General features: G+C 47.3%; 1 protein-coding gene across 1 annotated transcript in view; it reads right to left on the bottom strand.

The window, feature by feature from the left end:
- Window positions 1–10,025, bottom strand: part of VWF (von Willebrand factor) — a 135,473-nt gene extending 125,448 nt beyond the window's left edge. The window contains exons 1-3 of the mRNA XM_004766734.3: window positions 9,808–10,025; window positions 8,586–8,640; window positions 6,921–7,085 (exon numbers count right to left, since the gene is read on the bottom strand). Coding sequence (XP_004766791.1) covers window positions 6,921–7,085; window positions 8,586–8,640 — 220 coding nt within the window. The 5' untranslated portion in view covers window positions 9,808–10,025. The remainder of the gene's footprint in view (window positions 1–6,920; window positions 7,086–8,585; window positions 8,641–9,807) is intronic.
- Between the last annotated feature and the right edge of the window lie 11,670 nt (window positions 10,026–21,695).

Genomic DNA, 21,695 nt, shown 5'->3' with positions numbered 1-21,695 from the left:
TCCATTCACCACATGCCTGTGGGAAAGGGTGGATGATGACCCCAAGAAGTCGGGGGCTCTGGGTCCTGTATGACCACAGAAACTGTCTCCCCATCAGTGCGACTTCCCTTGCCATCATGCCCAGTGTCACAGAGCAGATAGATGGGTGGTCTTGCCTCTGCCTCACTGAGTAATTCAACCAGCATGTTGCCCCTGAGCCAAAGGCATCTCGTTCCTGGAAAGGACAGGAATCCCTGAGTGCCTCTCCCTGTAGAATCTCCCGCCCTCTCATGGGGATTCAAAAGGGCTCCGGAGAACAAGGCTGCCAGGGAGCGTGTTGCTGGAGGGCTGGTAGGCATTGGGAAGGCAGGGAACACCTGCTGAGCGGAGACGTGGTGAGGCATTGAGTGCCCTGTCAGGGGAGGTGGAGCTGGCTGCCCAGGTCTTCACTTGTCCGGGGACCCAGGGAGAGCGGGGATTGGGACACTCAGTGAGGCTGAACTTCGAGGAGTCTGTGGGATTTCTGACACTGAACATCTGAGGAGCAGATCACTCCACACCCAAAGCAGGGGTGGGGGGCAGCCAGGAGATTTTTGAAAGTGTGTCCTGAAGACTTCAGTACAGAAAAACACGCTATGGGGGCACCTGGCTGGCTCGGTCATGACTCTTGATCTCAAAGTTGTGGGTTCAAGCCCCATGTTGGGTGTAGAGTTTACTTAAGAATAAAAATCTTAAAAAGGGAGAGAGAGAGAGAGAAAGAAAAACACCATCTTGGGGATGGTCTAAACAGGTGGCTTTAAGATGTTTTTGCCCAAAAGCAGAGTAAAAACACAGTTGACTTCATGAGGCTATATACACACACTCACATACTTCCTGTCACTTACCCTTCCCATGTGCCATGCACTCTGACACCTTCTAAAGTTTTCTGTTCTCTTCCATATAATTTCTTTAAATGCTGGTTACACCCATTACTTTTAAATCCATACATTATGACTTGGTTTGAAAAACACTGATCTAGACTGATTCCACTTCATAGGTAGAGAAGACGATGCCTGAGTTTACAACATGGTTTGTCCACACCAGCAATACTGACATTTGGGATCAAGCCCTTCCTTTTTTTTTTTTTTTTTTTTTTTAAGATCTTTTTATTTATTTGAGGAGGAGAGAGAGACTGAGCATGAGCAATGCAAAGAGGGGTAGAAGGAGAGGGAGAAATAGACTCCCCACTGCGTGGGAAGCCCCATGTGGGGCTCGATCCCAGAACCCTGGGATCATGACCTGAGCCAAAGGCAGACGCTTAACCCACTGAACCACTCAGCTGTCCCCAGACACTTCTTTGTCGTGGGGGCCTTCTAGCGTATCCTAGGGTAGTTAGCAGGACCCCTGACCCCCCACCCCCTCGATGCCAGTAGTATCCATCCCCAAGTTGTGACAATCCAAAATGTCTCCAGATACTGCCAAATGTCCCCTGGGAGACAATCACCCAGGTTGAGAATCACTGGTTTATGCTGTTAACGTTAGGCAGAGCCCATCCACAGGTTTTCTGACTCCAAGGCTAAATCGCCTTTCCAAACACAAAGCTGCCTAACGGGACATCTCGGCACTCTGGATTCACATAACCACTCAGCACTCTGGATTCACATAACTCCCAATTAGCCCTATCTTTACCTGCTTCCTTCCCTCCCTGCAGAACTCAGGAGAGAATCCCAATGCGCAGCTATGAGGAAGATGAGCCGTTAAAAATTGCCAGTGAGCCCAGGGGGGACTCCCACACTCCACAGACGCACAGCGGGGCCAACTTCCTATGGCCACGGGGAGAAGATGGGCTGGGCCTCCCCTGCAAGGGGCCAGAGCAAACCAGGGACGTCCTCCCCCATGGCTCTGTCTCTCACCTGGCCTCTTGAACTCCGTGACCGAGGCGGCTCTGTGAGGGAACAAGGGCCTCCCACCCCATGTTGGAGCGGGAAGTCTGCTGGGGAGCAAGCTGGCAGCTGGAATCCGTCAGATCGGGGTGCTTTCCTGGACCTTAGAATGTGAAACTCACTAGTATGCATTTCTAACAGACACCCACCTCCACTCCTGTGATTCTCATGTAGGTGATCGTCTTCCAAACCCTGAGAAATGGGGGTCCAGTCTAATAGCGCCATTTACTGATATGGAAACTAAGGCTCACCCGGGGTTAAATGACTCCATACAGGGTGGGTTGTCAGTCTACGGCTCTCTCTGGGCAGGCATGGGAACCGGATCCCTCAGCCTGCCGGAGGAAGAGCAGTCTCTCTGAGCAGGGGTCTCCTGGACTCCAGGGGCCTCACTCCCTCGTCCCTGTGCCAGTGGGCCAGGAGCCCCATAGCTCCAGCCTGCTGGACCGGCCTGACCAAGAGCCAGGATTGAGGACAGGGTCCCCCGCCCTTTGCACCAGGTGGTCCTTCACACTCAGACATAAACACTTTACCCAGGATATGAACAAGGTCCACAGGCACTCGAGAGGAATGGGAATTTGTGGTTTGGAAGCAAGGAAACAGGATGTCATTGGAGAACAATGGGGCAGAGGTGTGTGGGAGGGGATACGGGCATGCATGTGGAAACTGGAACTGCCATGTCCAAGCATGCCTGACCCCATGTCTGGGCTCCCTAGGAAGCAGCACTCAGCGGGGTGTCTGCCCCTCCCCCTACTCATGCAAGGACACTCTCTCAAATAAAGAAATACATAAAATCTTAAAAAAAAAAAAAGTGTGATGAACCAGTACGCTGCTTTAGGCCAATTACCTGTCAGAAAACTGCTCCCTGACAAGTTGTTATAAGAACAAGAACCCAGTGGAGGGTACAGTGTGTGTGTGTGGGGGGGGGTCCCACTGAAATGCTTTGAAATAGAGAGGCCTAACACAGCCCTGCACTTTCTCCTTGGCCCTTGAAAGCCTGAAAAGGATGGGCAGAAAGGCCAGCCCTTGGGCACAAACCCAAGCGATAGGCTGGGGAGGAGGGACTAATGCTCCCCTGACCTTGACAGAGATGGCCCCCAGGGCCCCGCTGCCCATGGCCCCACCACGTTCGTGCCCAACAAGTGGATACCCTGTGTTAAGGGGCTGCTTTCAACCATGAAGATGGGGGTAATCCTACACACCGGTCAATGATTTCTCTCCCTCAATCCTCATGGTGTACCCATCTTAAAGATGAGGAAGGGGCAGCGGGGGCACCGGGCACTTCCCTAAGAACACACCGTGAACAGGGGGGCGCCCAGACAAGCACGCCGCTTTCTAACCACAATTGTGGCTCTTTCTACACTTCCCTTTCATGCTGGGGGCAGAGCCACATCATGCTGGGAGATGGAAAACAACCAGCCCCGCAAGTGGATGAGCCCAGGGCTGGATATTGCCAGTGTGGTTGGGGGCTTCCTGGAGGAGGCAACACGTGACAGTCTGAGTCCCCTGCCTGCCTCCGAGGCCAGCCCTGAGCGGGGAGGGGTCTGGAGTGGGGTGTCAGTGGGGGACGGGGACTTGTTCAACATGATGCTGGCCTCCCTGAGCCCAGAAGATGCACTCTGTGCTTGGCCCCAAGATTTCTTTACACATGTTTCAAATCCATCTCCAGGGTAAGGAGTCCACAGCCGGGAGTCAAGACAATAATCCCTGGGTCTCCGTAGGGTCCCCCAACCTGGAACATCCCCTGAAGCCCAAGGCCACATGGCAGAAAGTGTGTCACTCTTTCTTCCTTCAGAATCTTTCTCCCATCACTCCTAAATATCCATTCCGACTGACACCCCAGGGTCATCTTAGGGAGGGGTTCTTGGGCAGGAGGTCTATATAGAACCCCACTATGATTTTTTAAGATGCATACAACTGAGTACACATAGAAAGATCAGTGGATGGTTTCAATGTCAATTTCATAATTGGGATAGTTGTGGATAGTTTTGTACAATGTTACTAATAGAGGGAAACTGGGTAAAGGGGTACACAGATTAGTATTTATTCTTTTTTTTTTTTTTTACAACTGCATGTGAATCAATAATTAGCTTAAAATAAAAAGTTGGATTTAAAAAAAAATCTTGGATATTCTCTCTGGTAACTTTTAGGTTTCTTATGGAAATACTAGAGGCCACTATGGGTTTTTTCATTCAGAAGCAAGACAAAAAAGAGAGAAATGGGTTTTGCCTTGTGATGAGAACCCTTAACCCTTAACCCTGCTCTCTTAGCAACTGTCAAGCATACCATATAGCAGTGTTAGCTAGAGTCACTGAGTCGTACAGCCCATCTTTAGGACTTCTCTGTCGTACACATGGAAGTTTGTACTTTGTGACCACCTGCCTCCAATACCCCCTCTCCCTACCACCTGCCTCTGATACCGCACATCTGATCTCTTTTCTAAGAGTTTGGGTTTGTTTTTGGCTTTTTTTTTCTTTTCGTTTTTAGACTCCACATGGAAGTGAGATCATCCGGTATTTGTCGGACTTACTTCATTTAGCAGGACGCCCCCAAGGTCCTTCCATGTTGCCGTCAATGCACTGTGCTTTTTCAGGTAGAGAAATCCACTTAAAATAAACATTGGGGCTGCCTGAGGGAGGAGGTCCTCAGCCTTCAGCCTCCGGGGGAAGGAAGGTCAGGGGTACTTTTTCTCTGCAACTACTCTCCCAAGTCTCTCCGCAGCTGCTGCTTCTGGAGCAAGAGGGGTCCCCAAGTTCAATGTTCAGAATGGCTTCCTCCATTTGCCAGGTGGCTGGGGATGTCTGTGGTCCTTGTCAACCCCTGCCTTTTTATTGAGGCCAAGACCCCCCTACTCCCTCCTTTTTCCCTTCCTGGACTGTTTTGGCTAAGTAGCAATTCCCTCTTCATCCTTCCAGCTGCACAATCCGTCTACACTAGCTCCTCAGTGCTGCTGAATCAGGACACAAACTCCCCCCCCTCAGGATGTCAGCCTCACCCCATGACCAGCCTCACCGCCCACGACTCCCCAGTCCCATGCTTCTCAAAGTTTGATCCCCAAACCAGCAGCCGCAGCAGCACCTGGGAACTTGGGAAATGAGCCTTGCAGGGCCCCCTCCAGAGGCACAGATCCAGAAACACTGACGATGGAACCCAGCAACCTGTTTCTAAGCAGCCTTCCCAGCGATCCTGAGGTAGGTTGTTTGAGAACAACTGTGCCGGCCACATTGACCTAACCACTAGGCAGCACTGAGGGAACATACATGCCTTTCAGCCTCTTCCCTGTGCCCAGGCTGTCCCCACTGCATGCAGCCCCCTGGTCCTCTCTGCCCAACTGGAACCTCTCCCCCAAGTCTCCTCACAGGCCATGCTTTTCACAAAATCAGCTCTTTGGTACAACAGAGCACTGTGCTGTGTGAATCCGCACCCCACCCCCACCTTCAGTGTTGCCAGAGACCCCAGTGAGCCGCACACCAGGGGACAAAGATGAGAGAGACACGGTCCTTGCCCTTAGGGAGGGGGGGCTCACAGGGGAGAAGGGAAGGTGGTGGCCCAGAGAAACTCAGCCCACTGAAGTCGCACTGAGACAGGCTTTCCAGCAGAGGCAGGGTGGGCAGGAAGGTGGCAGGAGCCTCCCAGTTAGGACGGCTGTCAGCCCACGCAGCTCCCAGACCATCTTGCCCTGCACTGAGCACCAAGGGCTGCATCCAGCCTGGAAGACTGGTGGAGCGACTGCCCCAAGGGCCCCAGGGCCTGCATCTCGGGAAGGGTCTGGGTGTTGACCAAATCTCTCCTTGACCAAACCTGAATCAGGCTTCTCTCAAGTAAGCCCCTACCTCAGGCTCTGTCCTTGGTCTGATTAGTTCAGTTCGGCAAGAATCTTGTGGGGTCAGTTAATCGAAAATCCCCCATCCTCAATATCTGACCTGCTCCTCACACCCCTCCCTCAATGTCTTATCACCCAGCCTGCCTTAACCAGAACCCTGTCGAGTGGGCTTAGCCAGATGTTATCCCTGATGTGCTCCCCGTGGTAATTTTCCATCCCCTCATCCCCACCCAGCTCTTTGGCTGTGAATCCCCACTTGGCCTTATGATACTTGGTGTGAAGCCCCACGTCCCTCCCCTACTGCAACCCCCTCCCCAACCCATGGCAGTGGTCCCTCTTGAATAAAGCCTTCCTAACTATCTTTACCAAATGTCATGAAATCTGTGCTTTAACAGTGTGGGTCTGTCCATTGCCATGCCATCTCCTCAAGGCTGCGGACCCCGTCCCTGTGAGTTTTATAGCGTTCTCACTCACCCATCACACACACCTGATTCATTCTTAGGGTCGCCAAACCACAAGCTCCCATCACTGCCTCCAGCCCCACTCCCCCCACCTCCCCCAACCCCTGGCCCAGAGAGCTCCCTCTCTAGTGCTGAGGAACCTTCTGCATCCTGACAAAGCCAGGATCCAAATGCAGCTCGACCTTTTGTTAACCATCAACCCTTGGCAGGATCATACCACCTCCCTGGGCTCGGCTCTTCATGTGTGAAACAGGGGTGGCTGCACCCGGATGCACATCTCAGAGCCGCTGTGGGGTGCAGACCTAACAGGGGCCAAGTACCAGCACTCCTCCAGGAGCATGTGAGGGGCTCAACATCAGCCAGGTACCCTGAATTCCTCTGTGAACATAGCAACGGCCCCTTCCGTATGCCAGGAGCACTGGGTATTACAGAGCATCTCCTGGCTCACTTCTCCTGATGTTTTGGAGCTCCCAAAGTGCTGCCTGGACCCAGAGCAATGCAGGAAACCACTGGAAAAGCAGGAAGACTCTCTCCACCCCACCAGACTCCCGAGAGAGAGAGAGACATAGCTAAGGGAAGATCTTGGTCATGGAAAGGCCATTGTCATCCACGCTTCGGCAGGAATCTGCAAAACTCAGGCACCTACATAAGACTATCCCCGCAATCCCCCACCCCGCACTGAGGTTGAGCTTAACTAGCATCTGAACTGAACCCCTCCCTTCAGTGCCCCAGACTCACCGATAAGCGAGAAGGAGTGTTTCTGGCAATCTCCAGCCAGGAGGTAACTACAATCTCCTGCAAAACTGTACATGCTCTCATCAAAGGTGCTGATGAAGTCGTCTCCAAAGAGGCTGCATCGGGCCAGCGGGGACCTGCCGACAGTCCCTTTCGTGCAAAGTGTCCCTGGAGGGAGAGACCGCAGGTGAGCAAGCTGGGACCATCAGCCCAAAGCACTTCAGCCTCGTGGAAATGAAGCTGTGCCTGATAAAAATTAGGGAAGCACATTCCTTCCTAAACAAGACTCAGGTTGTTGCGTTTGGCCCTCAAGAATGACCCAGGACTCACAGCAATGCTCGAGGAACAGATTTTCAGGATATCTGTTTGTTTGAATGATGTTTCCTCACTGATTTAAAATGTAATGCCTGCTTATCAGAGAAAATTTGGAGAATACAGAAGAAAAATACAAACAGGGTAAAATCACCTGTAACCAACATTCAACAGTAATTAGAGTCAAGGTTTTAGTTTTATCTTTCAGTTGTATTTCACAACATTTATACAATTAGAGATTTTTTTACGAATTTGTGATCATCCTATACAAACTGTTTATAACATGTCTATTTCTTCAGGTATTATAAAGAATTTACCATACCATTGTGTATACTTGCAAAACATGATTTATAGTGACTATATTTTGCATCTGAATGTATAGAGTATAAGCCCCTACTATTAGGTTCTTAGCATTTTTTAATTTTTAACATATAAGTAGATTGTAATGAGCACCTTTATGCATTAATCTACTGGTATATTTTGAACAGTGTACATTGAAACAAATTAGCCTGTGTGTCCAACACACAGAATCTATGAAGACTTAGCTCCTCTAGGATCATATGCTAACTCCCAGGAGACCCTCCTGCCACCTTTCCAGTGTGTGTGTGTGTGTGTGTGTGTGTGTGTGCGTGTGTGTGTCTGTGTGTCTGTGTGGTCAGATGGGGCAGTAGGAAATTTCTAGTTGCCTGGGTCCACTGGCACAGGACCCACCTAGAAGGAAGCTGTAGAGGGTACGAAAAATGTCCATTTCTCCCCCAGACTACACTGTGAGCAGCAGGCTGAATGCTGCTGGCCTGAGTGATCTAAGTGAGGACAAGTCAAGGTCAGAAAATGGTCCCTCTTGCCATTCCCAGACTCAGTATCTCAGCAAGGGAAGAAAGACATTGTAATCCAATGAAAGAGGTCTCCTGGGACCTAGGAGAACCGACCTCTGATCTCTGCTTTATGTGACTTTGGAGCATTTATTTTTCCTCTCTGACCATCAGTCCCTTTGTCTGTACTCTGAGAGGTTCAACTAGGTGCCCTCTGCAGTCTCTATCCAATTCTTGAGTTCCTTCTTCCCCATCCTGCAACCCCACTGCAGAGGACTGTCCTGTGTGGCCCTTGTGCTTCTTAACTGTCCAATCAGACTGACACTTGCAGCCACCTGCTCCTTGAGGAATACAGGTAAGCGGCTCAGGGCTCTGAAGAAGCTTCGCCAGAGGAATGAACCAGTGACTCTGGCAGGCCCAACACATGCCTAACACGGGCCTGGGCACACAGGTGAGCTCCAGACACACCTGCTGATTCCTCAAAGAGAGTTTTTCCAAATGACACTGAGACAGGAGTAAAGAATGGAAGCAGTTTGAGACCTACCTGGCAAGGTGAGGGCCAGAGCCAGCAGCACTCTCGCAAGTCTGGCAGGAATCATCTGCAGAGAGGCAGGAGAAATCATCACTGATCACTGGCCTCACAGATAGCCACTGGTATGCACTACAGTCCATGTGCGAAGTGGGAAAAACGTTTTTTTTTTAAGCAAGAGAAAAGATTGATCTTCACTGGTCCCTGTTTGCCTTGAACATGGAGCACTGGTCCCCCCTAAAAAAGCTCCCAGCCAAGCCCAGGCCCAAGAGTAGCAATCACTGTGAGCCAGACCCCAGGTGCCCTTCTCCAAACAGCCGTCCCGAGCCCAGGCAGAGGACGAAAGCTCTGCCTCTGGTCCATATGCCCCCAGGACTGCCTGGCCTCTCGTTACCCCGCACTTCTGCACCAGCCGGCAGCTAACACACACCTAATCCCCCCTGCCTCTCCATCCTTCCACACCCAAAAGCATCCTGGGGAGGAAGAACTATTAAATGCTTCTGTTCCTACCACAGGCCCCAGATGTCGAGAATGCTCGACAACCACATTTGCTGGTCCATCTCCAGCATGATGCCCTGAGCACCTGGCAGGGTGTCAGCCCCCAGGAGCTACTCAGGCAATGAGCTGATGAATGGACAGCAGTCCAATAGCCCCAGATCCGGGCAAGGCCCCCCATAGTGTGCCTCCCCGCAGAGAGAGAGACCATTGACTCTGGCCACAGAGCGCACCCCAAACCCTCACAGCACCTCTCCTCTTGAAAACATTATTAAATAGATACAGAATCTATCACCAGAGATTTGCTGGGGGTGACACCTTTCCTGCCCAGTGCCTCATCCAACCCAGGAGAGACAAGTCCAATCTGTCATGCATATGCGGGAGGGACACTTCGACGTCTGCTAGAGCCACATCTTGGTCTCAGAGCAGGTGACCGTCTACAAACTCCCAACACTCAGGTACATCAAGCTGCTCCCAGAACACAGCCAGAAGTAAGCGCAAAACTCACTCCAGGCTTGCCTCGTCGTATGTTACATGCAGTAAAGTCAGACGTGAACAGAGGCGGCCACAGGACTCCCTAGCGACAATGGAGAGCAGGCCATTGGATGGTCCCTGGCTTTGAGTCACCCTCCCAGTAAGCCCTTCTAGCCCCGGAACAGAGGACCTCCCCTCTCCTAGGGGCTGGGACCAGTCCTGATCTTCCTCCCTGAACTGATCCAGCCCTGCCCCCCAAAGATCAGACCTTTTCCTGCAAGCAGGGGTGCAGTTATCCCCAGGTCCGTTGGGAAGCTCAGCGTCACACAACAGGTGCTGCCCGCCTAGGCCATACTCCCGGGCAGCCAAGGCTGAAGGGACTGCTGCAGCTCTGGGCTGTCTTGCTGCTAAGTGACCCAGGGGCTGCACTCCCACAGCCAGGGGGAGATAAAGGCCAAGTTGTGACGTCCACCCACCCCCCTCCCTTCCCACCACAATAGCAGAGAGCTGCCCCAGCAGGGGATTGGCCTCCTGTTAATTACCACAAGGGAACAATGAGCGGAAATGGTATTAGAAATACCTCCAAGCCGATAAGGCTTTGAGGAGTTTGGTGGGAGACCTCGGACAGCTGCCATAATGAGCTGCCTTGCGATCCCCACGCCCCCCTCGCCCCAACCCTGGTCCTCCCTGCACGGAGGGCTCCACACAGACGTGATGACCGGGAATGCTGGCTGTCCCCCAGCAGGCTGGTCCAGGCCAGGGAAGAGTCCAGACCTGATGAACACAGCCTCTGGATCCGGTGGCCAAGGACAGACGCCGGGGAAGTTTGGAAAAACACCTCGACCTGAGCCAAATCAGCCACTGTGTTTGGAGAAAGAAGAGAACGGATGCTTCCTGTCCACGTTAAGGTATGAATGATGTAGTCCTGGCCTGGACAAAAACAGGCCCTTGAGTCGGGGCTAGCATTCACAGACTAGTTAGATGAAGGGCCTGCTCCTTTGTAAAAGAAGGCCTTTGTAAAATGATGGCCAGGGCCCTTTCATTCTTGTCCTCCCCCCAGAGACTCTTCCTCCCACTGCTGGGACTGACATGTCCCTGACCTCATACACCACACACACACATACACACACACACACTCAACACACAACACATACCCCATGTGCACATACACAGCATACACACATGTATCCCACACAACACACACCCCACATGCACATACACACAATATATATACCACATACACACATAGCACATACACACACCACACATGCACACCACCTACACAACACACACAACACATATACCACACACATACCCACACATCACATACACACCACATATACTATCCATACCACACACACTACCACATGCACATAAATGCACCATAGACACACATCACACACCTGACACAACACACATTCCACATGCACATACACATACCTAACACATACCACACATACACCACATATACTACACATGCACACATGCCATATACACATACAACATACACACACACCATATGCACACACACCACACACACACACAATATACAGATATATCCCACATGCACATACAAACACACACACCACGTATGCACATATCACATATGCACACATACACACACCAGACAAGCACACAGCATATGCACATACACATCATACACGCTACATATATACACTCATACCACATACATACACACCATGCATGTACACCATATACATATGTATAGCACATGCATATACACAGCAACACACAACACATATACACACCACATATGCATAACAGACACACACCATACACATGCACACTATACACACACCATACACATCATATCACACACAAACATACACATACTACAAACCATATAACACCACACACACACACATATACCACACATACACAACACATGCACATATCACACACACAGCACATATACAGCATACACATACTACACCATACAGACCACACACACCACATACATTACCATACGCACACATCCCACATATACCACACATACACATACCCCACACATGCTACATACATACCACACCCGCATCCACCACACACACCCCACATACCACACACACCCCACATATACTACCCACACCATACAAATACCCACATAATACCACACACCACCATGTGTACATATACACATATACCACATACATGCAATACACACACCACACACATCACACATGCATGTATGTACCATATACACACCACACACACATACCTCAATCCTTCCTCCCATTTCTAAGAGCCAAATTCTCCACATCATCTGCTAAACCTATCCCTGCTAAAACAGGTAGCTGATAAAAACAGGAGGAAGGTGACTCACTATGGGATTTCAGGCACCATCATGGGCAAACACAGACACATGTAGATAAGGAAGCCCACCTCACTGCTTCTCACGTATGATTCCCACTTGCCCTAAGACTCTGGGAGACCATTCTGTCCCCAACCTCCCCACTCCCCACACACATGCCTCATGCTCTACCACTCCTTCTACCACCCAGAAGAGGAGGTTGAATGTTCCTGAGGAAGAAAATGGTAGTAGAGGTAATAATTCATAGGATAGAGTAGAAAAGGTACTGAAAGAGTTCCACTTCTAGCTTGCTTTTTTTTTTTAACCAAATAACCTGAAAATCTGCCCACTATGAAATATCTTTAAATGCCATGTTAAGTATTACAAATATTTTTTAAACGCACAGTTGACATGGGAGGAAAATAATGGATATCTCCAAGGATCAAGGATTCCCAGAGCAGGAAGTGACGCCAGCCTACAGGTTTAGTGAGTTGGGTACCTTTTCGGCTTGAGGCTGAGCTCTGCAAGAATATGAAACAAGGCCTGGGCCTGACCCAGGCAGAGAGCTGGACAAGACCTTACATAAGGTTGATTTGTGAAGGGAAACCTTCCAAAAGGTGGGCTAGGAAAAATTCCAGCCACCAACATAGAAGAAAAGGAGCTTGTCTATCTCCATCAGTTTTGTTGATGGGAAAATGAAGCCTTTCTCTAGAATTTGTAGCCACGGGTCCACACTCAGGCAGTTTTCAGGTTCAAATGGACATTAACACATGGTCCAGGAACTGCCAAGTTGAGAAGAGGACACAGAGGTTAGTCTTAGGTTAGTACCTGGGGCCCCTAGTAGAAACAAATAATTGAAATCTATCTAAAAAGATAAACTTTCTTCCCCTGTCCCATATGATATCCAGAGATAAAGCTCTCTCAAGCAGCAATTCAAAATCACAAATGTTAAAACATTTGAGAAAACAATCCACCATGTGCAAGAATAGTCAGTCACAACCCAAAGCAGGATTAGAGTCCCCCCCAAGAACTTCAGATAATAAAATCATCAGGTAGAAATGGAAAAAAATCCAAGTGTTTAAAAATATGGTAAGTGAAAGATCAGAAATTGAAAACATAGAGGAATAAGACGTGATGAGAAGAGAACAGGAAGACTTGAAAAAGAACTTTAAGAAAGGAGAATACATAATAAATTCATTGAAAAAATCCAAATACAAACAGCAGACATTTCTGAAGAAAAAAAACTGCTGGAAAACAGAACTAAGGAAATTCTCCAAAGAGACAAGGAGATGAAAAAATGAGAGCTGGGCTAAGAAACATAATAGAATGAGACAATCCAAAGAGAAATGGCACACAATCCAGCAACGTTCAAGAGAAAGACCTAAAACATAAAAAACACAGAGATTGCAAGGAAAAAAAGCAAAAGTCAAGAGCAACCAAGAGAAAACTGGCTATACTAGCATCAGACAAAATAGATCTAAGATAAAAATTTTACACATAAAGAGGATAAAAAGTTGGTAATAAGTTGAGCACACCAGGAAGAAATAATTATAGATTCATGGGCACTTCATAATATAAGCTTCAAATGTATTTTTTTAATTACTGAATTATAAGGCAAAGTGAAAAAGCTTCAGGTAAAAGTAAACATTCACTTATGGAAAACATGCAACTGAAAATATCTTAGTAAAGGGCGCCTGAGTTGCGCAGTCCAGTAAGCCTCCAACTCTTGGTTTCAGCTCAAGTCATGATCTCAGGGTCACGAGATCAAGCCCAGCATTGGGATCCATGTTCAGTGTGGAGTCGGCTCGATATTCTCTCTCTCTCTCTCTCTCTCTCTTTTTCTGCCCCTCTCACCCGTTCTCTCTCTCTCTAAAATAACAAACTTTAAAAAAAAAACAAACAAACTTAGTAATCTGCTAAAAGAAGGGGATGTTCTTGACCTAGGAAAGAGAGGAAACTTCACAATTATGATAAATTATAAGCCACTTTTCCTTTAACAACTGGCAGACAAAGATGCCATGTATCATCCCTGCTAGTCAACATTGGATCAGACATTCAGGCTGGTACAATAAAAGAGCACAAGGCTATACGTGATTTTGAAGGGAAAAAGCAAAAATAGTTATTATTTGAAGATGTGACTGCCTGCATTGAAAAATTCCAAGAATTCAGCAGCTTGCTAAAATAAGATGAATTTTCAAAACCTATTCTGTTCCTATGTAATTATAAAATGTAATCTTTAAAATGACTCTACCAATAAAACAAATACTGTAAGGCACTTAAGAATGAATTCTGACTTGGAGGAGAAGGAATTCCAGGGGTGCCTGGCTACTTGGTGGAGTATGAGATTTTTATGCAATTCTTGATCCTAAAGTCGTGAGTTCAGATCCCATGTTGGGTATAGAGATTACTAAAAATAAATAAATAAACTTTAAAAATTGAAAGGAAACAAAAGTAAAAAATGCCATAAAACAAAGAGAGAGATTGCTATTTAAAAAAAAAAGAAAGAAAGAAAAGAGGCGCCTGAGTGGCTCAGTCCTTTAGATATCCAATTCTCGATTTCATGAACTCATGAACTTAGAACTGTGGGATCAGGCCTCTCTCAGGCTCTGCTGGAGATTGTCTCCCTCTCCCTCTGCCCCTACCACAACTCATGCTCACATGAGTGCACTCTGTCTCTCCCTCTCTCTCAAATAAATAAATAAAATCTTTTTTTTTTTAGATTTTATTTATTTATTTATTTATTTAAGCTTTTTTTTTTTAAAGATTTTATTTATTTATTTGACAGAGAGAGATCACAAGTAGGCAGAGAGGCAGGCAGAGAAGAGAGAAGGAAGCAGGCTCCCTGCCGGGCAGAGAGGCCGATGTGGGGCTCGATCCCAGGAGCCTGAGATCATGACCTGAGCTGAAGGCAGAGGCTTTAACCCACTGAGCCACCCAGGTGCCCCCATAAAAAAATAAAATTAAAAAAAAAAAAAAGTAAGCTCATAGATACAGAGAACAGATTGATGGTAGCCAGGGGCAAGAGGCAGGGTGGGTAAAATGGGTGAAAGGGGTCAAAAGATACAAACTTCCAGTTATAAAATCAATCCCTCACAGGATATCACGTACAACATGGTGATATTAGTTAAGAATACTATACTGGGTCACCTGGGTGGCTCAGTGGGTTAAGCCTCTGCCTTCGGCTCAGGTCATGATCTCAGGCTCCTGGGATCGAACCCCATATCAGGTTCTCTGCTCAGCGGAGAGCCTGCTTCCCCTTCTCTCTCTGCCTGCCTCTCTGCCTACTGTGATTTCTCTCTCTGTCAAATAAATAAATAAGATCTTTAAAAAAAAAAAAAAAAGAATACTATACTGGATATCTGAAAGTTGGTGAGAGGGTAGATCTTCCAAGTTCTCATCACCAGAAAAAAAAATTATAACTATGGATGGTGTTGGATGTTAACTAGACTTACTGTGGTGATCATTTCACAACATATACAAGTATCAAGTCATTACACTGTGTGCCTGGAACTAACATGATTTTAAATAATTTTTTAAAGATTGTATTTATTTATTTGACAGACAGACATCACAAGTAGGCAGAGAGGCAGGCAGAGAGAGAGGAGGAAGCAGGCTCCCCGCTGAGCAGAGAGCCCCATGTGGGGCTTGATCCCAGGACCCTGAAACCATGACCCGAGCCAAGGGCAGAGGCTTTAACCCACTGAGCCACCCAGGTGCCCTGGAACTAATATAATTTTATATATCAATTATATCTCAAGTCTATTAAAGTTAAAAAAAAAAAAGGACAAACAACCCAAGGGCACTCAGTAAGTAATACAGAAAAACAATTCACAGAAAAGGAAGAAACCCATTTGGCTAGTAAACATATGAAAAACCATTCAACCCCACTGGTCATCAGGAAAATCCAAAATAATACCACAGTTAGTTATCTACCCATCAGATTGGCAAGGATGTGGGGCTACTGGAACTCCCATTTGCTGTGGTTAGAACAAATGGTGTATCACTTTGGAGCAAAATGTGGAAATAGCTATTATATTTAAAGATATTCTTCCCCATGACCCAGCAATTATAGTCCTAGACATATCTCCTGGAGAAACTTTCATCCACGTGCACAAAACAACTTGCACAGAAGGCTTCCTTGCCTCAGTGAACGTGGTCACAAAAATGTGTAAACAACCTAAATATACTTCAACAGCATGAATAAATAAATTGTGTACATTAATTCAATGAGATGCCAAACAGCAGTTAAAAAATTATCAGAACGCCTGGGTGGCTCAGTAACTTAAGCCACTGACTCTTGATCTCACCTCTGGTCTTGATCTCAGGGTCGTGAGTTCGAGCCCTGTATTGGGGGTCCACGCTGGGTGTGGAGCCTACTTTAAAAAATATATATTACATGTACTACATGTACCAACATAGATAAATCCCCAAAATAATAGTGAGCAGGAAATAAAAGCAAGTATCTCTACAGTGTGACAGTCTTTATGTAAAGTTAAAGACCGTGTAAAATAAAGCCATATACTATTGCTTACAAATACGTTTAGTTGCCAGTAAAGTACGCATACACATGCTTGGTGTGATAACCAGTAAATTCAGGGTAGTGGCTGCCTTTGGGGAGGAATGAGGAAGATGAGATCCAAAGAGCAGTACACAAAGGGATACTCCCCTTTTATATGTTTTATTTATCTAATCATTTCAAAAATATGAAGCAAACACGGAAACAGGTTCAGATGGGACCGAGCTGACTGCATTATCTATGTATCTAATCTACTAGAGTATCCTCTCTGGTTTTTTGTATGTTTGAAATTTTCATTGAAAAGATAAAGGCCCCCCACCCACCAAAAAAAAAAGAAAGAAAGAAAGAAAGGCCTGAAGCCAGGGAGCTTGGCATGTGGCTTTGCCCTTACCAGCAGCAGAGTGACTAGCGTCCCTGCACACCCGTTTTTGCATACATGGCCTATTGCCTTCAAACAAATTCCTAGCAGTAAAAAAAAAAAAAAAAAAAAAAAAAAATCACTGAGTCAAAGGCACAAAAATTTTTAAGACTTTCATATAAAGAATTATACCAATTTATGCTTCCAAAACATTTTATGATCATTAGAAACTGAATGACTGTGTCCCCCAAAATTCATGTGTTGAAGTCCTTCCCCTTCGATGGGATGGTATTAGGAGGTGGGCTTTTCGCAAGTAATTAGGGTTAGATGAGGTCGTGTGGCTGGGGCCCATGATGGCGTTAGTGCCCTTAGGAGAAGAGGAAGAGGCACAGAGTTTTCTCTCTCTCTGTCACATGAGGACACAGGGAGAAGACAACGGTCTGCAAGGGAGGAAGCAGACCCTTACCAAAATCTGAATCTGCTGGCAGCCTGATCTTGAATTTCCAGCCTCCAGAACTGTGAGAAATAAATGTCTGTTGGTAAGACCACCCAGTCTGGTATTTTGTTATAGTGAAACACCATTAAAAAGTCAGCCACCTGGAGCACTTGGGTCACCCAGCCGGTTAAGCATCTGACTCTTAATTTTAGCTCAGGTCATGATCTCAGGGTTGTGTGATCCAGCCCTGTATTGGGCTTTGTGCTCAGCAGGGAGTCTGCTTGGGGATTCTCTCTCTCTCCCCCTCTCTCTCTCCCTCTGTCCCTCCCCAACCCACTCTCACTCTCGCATGCTCCCTCCCTCCCTCTCTCATCCAAATAAATAAATAAATAAATAATAGCATCTTTTTTTTTTTTTAATAGTCAGTAGCCCGAGCTAAGACAATTCTTTTTTATTATTTGGTAATTTGACTGGCAAAAGACTGGTATAAGATTATTGTTTTGAAATGATTCCTTTAATTACGGAGAAAGAGTTTCTAAAATTCTCCATTTGTGGGACGCCTGGGTGGCTCAGTGGGTTATAGCCTCTGCCTTCAGCTCAGGTCATGATCTCAGGGTCCTGGGATCGAGCCCCACATCAGGCTGTCTGCTCAGCCGGGAGCCTGCTTCCCCCCCTCTCTCTGCCTGCCTCTCTGCCTACTTGTGATCTCTCTCTCTCTCTCTCTCTCTCTGTCAAATAAATAAATAAATAATCTTTAAATAAAATAAAATAAAATTCTCCATTTGTATTTCTGCCTTTGTGAAATTCTCACTTGTGTTTTTAGCTCATTTTCCACTGAGATGTCTTCTCTTGCTGATTTATTTAAGCTATTTATAGATAAAGAATATTATTCTTTTTTCCTGACATTAATATGCAAATGTTTTTCTCAGTTCTCCATGTACCTTTAATCTTTATTTATGGTGGGGATTCTTATGTACAAGAGTCTGGGGACTTGTTTCATGTTTTTTTGGTGGGGGAAGGGGCACTAGGTAACACAGTCCCAAGGTTAAAGTACAAAACACAGTGTTCGAAAGGATGCACAGCGAAAAGTCAAACCTCCCTGCCTGCCAGGCGGATGACAATTGTCCCACTTTGCTGTGACCTGAGGGACACTTGGGGACGTGGGATTTTCATTACTAAAACTGGGACAGCTCTCAGCAAACTGGGACAGTTGGTTACTCTACCGGTCCCCTAGTTTCCTTCCCAGAGACAATACTGGTACCAGTGTTTTGGGTAGCCAAGAAATCCTAGAAGTATTACAGAAGTTGTAAATATTTATCTCCCAATCTGTGGTGGGACTATAATCTTAGTCCCCAAACTCCCATGTAGAAGACATGCCACATCATATTGCTTTCTTTCAATCAAATAAAATGCAGCCTTCTTTATAGGCAGGTTGACCAAAGAGCCCAGAGCATGCCATGAGCTCAGGAAGTAAGGTCAAGGTTTCAGATCTTAACCCATCCCCTTGCACTTCCTCCTTCCCAAGTCCACACAACTCCCTTAAAGACCAGCAGCCCACCAACTCCCAGACCCTGTTGGCATGACCCCTGGCTCTCCAGACTGCCACTTCAGCTCCATCCTGATCCCCAGGAAAGTGTGGGCAAGGCAGGAGCAGCCAAAATGCAGGGACACCAAAAGGGAAGAGCAGCGGAGTAAGCTCTGAGCCCCTACCTCTTCCCTTTCTGTAGAGCCCTCTTCTGGGGCCTCGTGCCCCACAGTCGGTGTGCTTAACTGCCTCCTGCCTGCCTCGGCACCACTGTGCACCCCACAATGTCTGCTCCTACCCACCGGCATCACTTCCTCCTGTGCTCAGCTCACTCAGTTTCACTGTCCGAAAGAACTTCCTCTTCTCCCACTCCAGCCTGCGATCGTCCTTCCATGTCACTCCCCTGGAGAGAAAGGATCTGTCATCTGGTGGACACCTTCCAAGCGCAGACACTGCTCTGTGCTTTACTTAGCCCTCCTGTGTCCATTTCCTGGGGCTGCAGTGACAATTTGTCACAAACCACATGGCTTGGAACAACAGAAATGTATTCTTTCACAGTTCTGTCAAAGGCTGAAGTCAAGGTCTCCACAGGGCCACCTTCCTCCCGAAGGCTCTCAGAGAGAGAACTTCCTCATCTCTTGCAGCTTCTGGTGGTTCCAGACATTCCTTCCTTTCTAACCGCCTCACTCCAAGGTCTGCCTGTCGCACGGGCCTTCCACTCTTCTTTCTGAGGGCCTCCCCTGTGAGTCTCTTACAAGAACTCTTGTCATGGAGACTAGGGCCCACCTGAGTAATCCAGAACGATCTTATCTTGGGATCCCTAGCTTACAACTTTTCCTTTTTCCTTTTTTTTTTTTAAATATTTTAATTTTTAAGCTGTCTCTATCCCCAACGTGGGGCTCGAACCCACAACCGCTAAAGCGAGAGTCAGCTGAGCCAGTCCGGCGCTCTGACCCTTTTCCTCTATAAGGTCACATTCACAGGTTCCAGGAGTGAGAACGTGGACATATCTTTTGGGGAGCGCCATACAACCCACCACACCTCCTAAAAACCATTCATCTTACCAAGGAGGATGCTAGGGTTCACACAAGCTCAGTAACTTGCAAAGGATTAGCTGTTTGGGGCATCTGAACCCACTTCCATCTGATGCCAAGTCCTTCTTTCTTCCGCTGCACCTGTCAATCTTCCAGGAGTTAATTTACCTTTCCTCCCTCCCTCATCCCCCACTTTCCTGACTAGAAACCACTTTCTTGCCTTTGAGCCACCCTGACATCTCTACTGGGACTCTTCCCACTGTGCATTTTCTTGTTCAAGCCTTCTCTCCTCCAGTCTTTGCTCTCCTAGAACAAGGACCATGCCTAACTCAACTCTGTATCTTCTAGAGCACTTGGCATGGAGCGTGGCATGGACCCAGTGCCCCCATAAATGCTTGTTGAACTCCCCGTGGTGTTTAATTAGCGTATAATATTAAAACATAGCTTGAGGGCTGGAACTGCAGATAGCTACTGAGTATCTGAGGAAGATCTTGAGCTGCTCTCCAGTTTAACACAGAAATTAAAAGGGGGAAAAAGGGCACTTGCCACTGTGGTCGGAGGAAATTACACAAGGAGAGTCACAGGATTGCTCTGCAACGAGACAGTGACATCAGACCAGGGTCATGCCCTCATCTAGCATTCTGTGGCCATAACTAGCATAATACTTGGTACTTCCTATATCTAAATGACCCTGGTACTTCTATTTGATCAGACTCTTGCCTAGAACACGAAGACTATTTTCTCTAGAGGGGCAGGGAGATGAATGCCACTGGGACTCCCTGTCTGCCACACGGAGGGCTGCATGAACTGCACTGGTGGGGAGGGAAGGCTGCTGGAGGGAGAGGGACACCGGGAGCTGCTGCAGCAGGCTGCAGAGCCCTCAGCACCCCCCTCCAACCCTGACCTCTGATTCCACTGAGCATACCTAGAATTGGGCCATTCCCCATTACCTAAGGAAATCCCAAGTCAGAGGGCAGGCCACCAAGTTTCACGTTTAACAGTACAAGCCCAAGGATTTTAATAGGTATTTTACATAGTAAATGCAACTGGTCAGTTAATACATTTAAAAATTGTCCAGGGAGGCTTTTCTGAGTTAATATTTCCACTGATGTGGTTTGATTTCCCTGGGATTCTAGAAGGTTCTCTGTGTTTAAAAACACATTATTTGAAAGGAAAGTTCTAGACATGAGCCAATGGCCCTGAGCCACGTGAGTGTTTAAGAAACATTTGTATGTAGTGTGGGGGTCTAATCACATGGGCCTGATGCTTCACCAGCCCAGAGCACATCCCTCTGCCATGACCTGTATGACCTCTCCTTCCTGTGTTCTCATATTCCCAAGATATCTGTTGGCAATTTTTGTACTTTTTTCTAAAACGTAATGTGTTGATTGATGTCTTATCTCCCTAATTAGACCACCAGTCCCATGACAACAGAAATGGAATTTGGAAATCAGCCTGCCCTCCCAGACTCCACCCCACCTCCAAACACAGGGGCAAAAGCGACCCTCCAGGTCTAGTTCCAGTCACCCAGTCTCGCTTCCTGGCTGCCTGCCATAGGGTGTGGTATGGTGTGTGGGATGCTTGGGGGATCCCTCTCCAGCGGCACTCCCGAGGGCAAAGAGCAGCCCCAGACAGAGCCTTACACCATAGGGATAATATTCTTCTCCCAGAGGTTTTTCTGTAGCAGTTTCTTAAATAAAAATACAGGAGGTGTGCTAAGAGCTTACAGACCGTGCTGGAGAGCTAAAGGAAAGAGCACTCACCTTCATCCAGGACGATTGCCAGCGGAGGCCAACATCTTCCCTAGCAGGAAAGGATGGAGTGTGAACTGACCTGCGTAGGGAGGGTAGAGTGATATTTTAACAACTTTAATCACTTCTTTATTATTACAAAAGTCTCCTCTGGTTCTTGTAGGGAAAAAAAGGATAGACCAAAAACCTAGAAAATAAAATTTGCCCATAATCCTTTGCAACCATGTG

Source organism: Mustela putorius, unplaced genomic scaffold, assembly GCF_011764305.1.
Source record: "Mustela putorius furo isolate JIRA1106 unplaced genomic scaffold, ASM1176430v1.1 tig00003988_pilon_pilon_pilon, whole genome shotgun sequence".
In the NCBI taxonomy this organism is placed as follows: domain Eukaryota; kingdom Metazoa; phylum Chordata; class Mammalia; order Carnivora; family Mustelidae; genus Mustela; species Mustela putorius.
The sequence above is the reverse complement of the archived record's forward strand: the minus strand, read 5'-3'. Positions and strand labels throughout refer to the sequence as shown.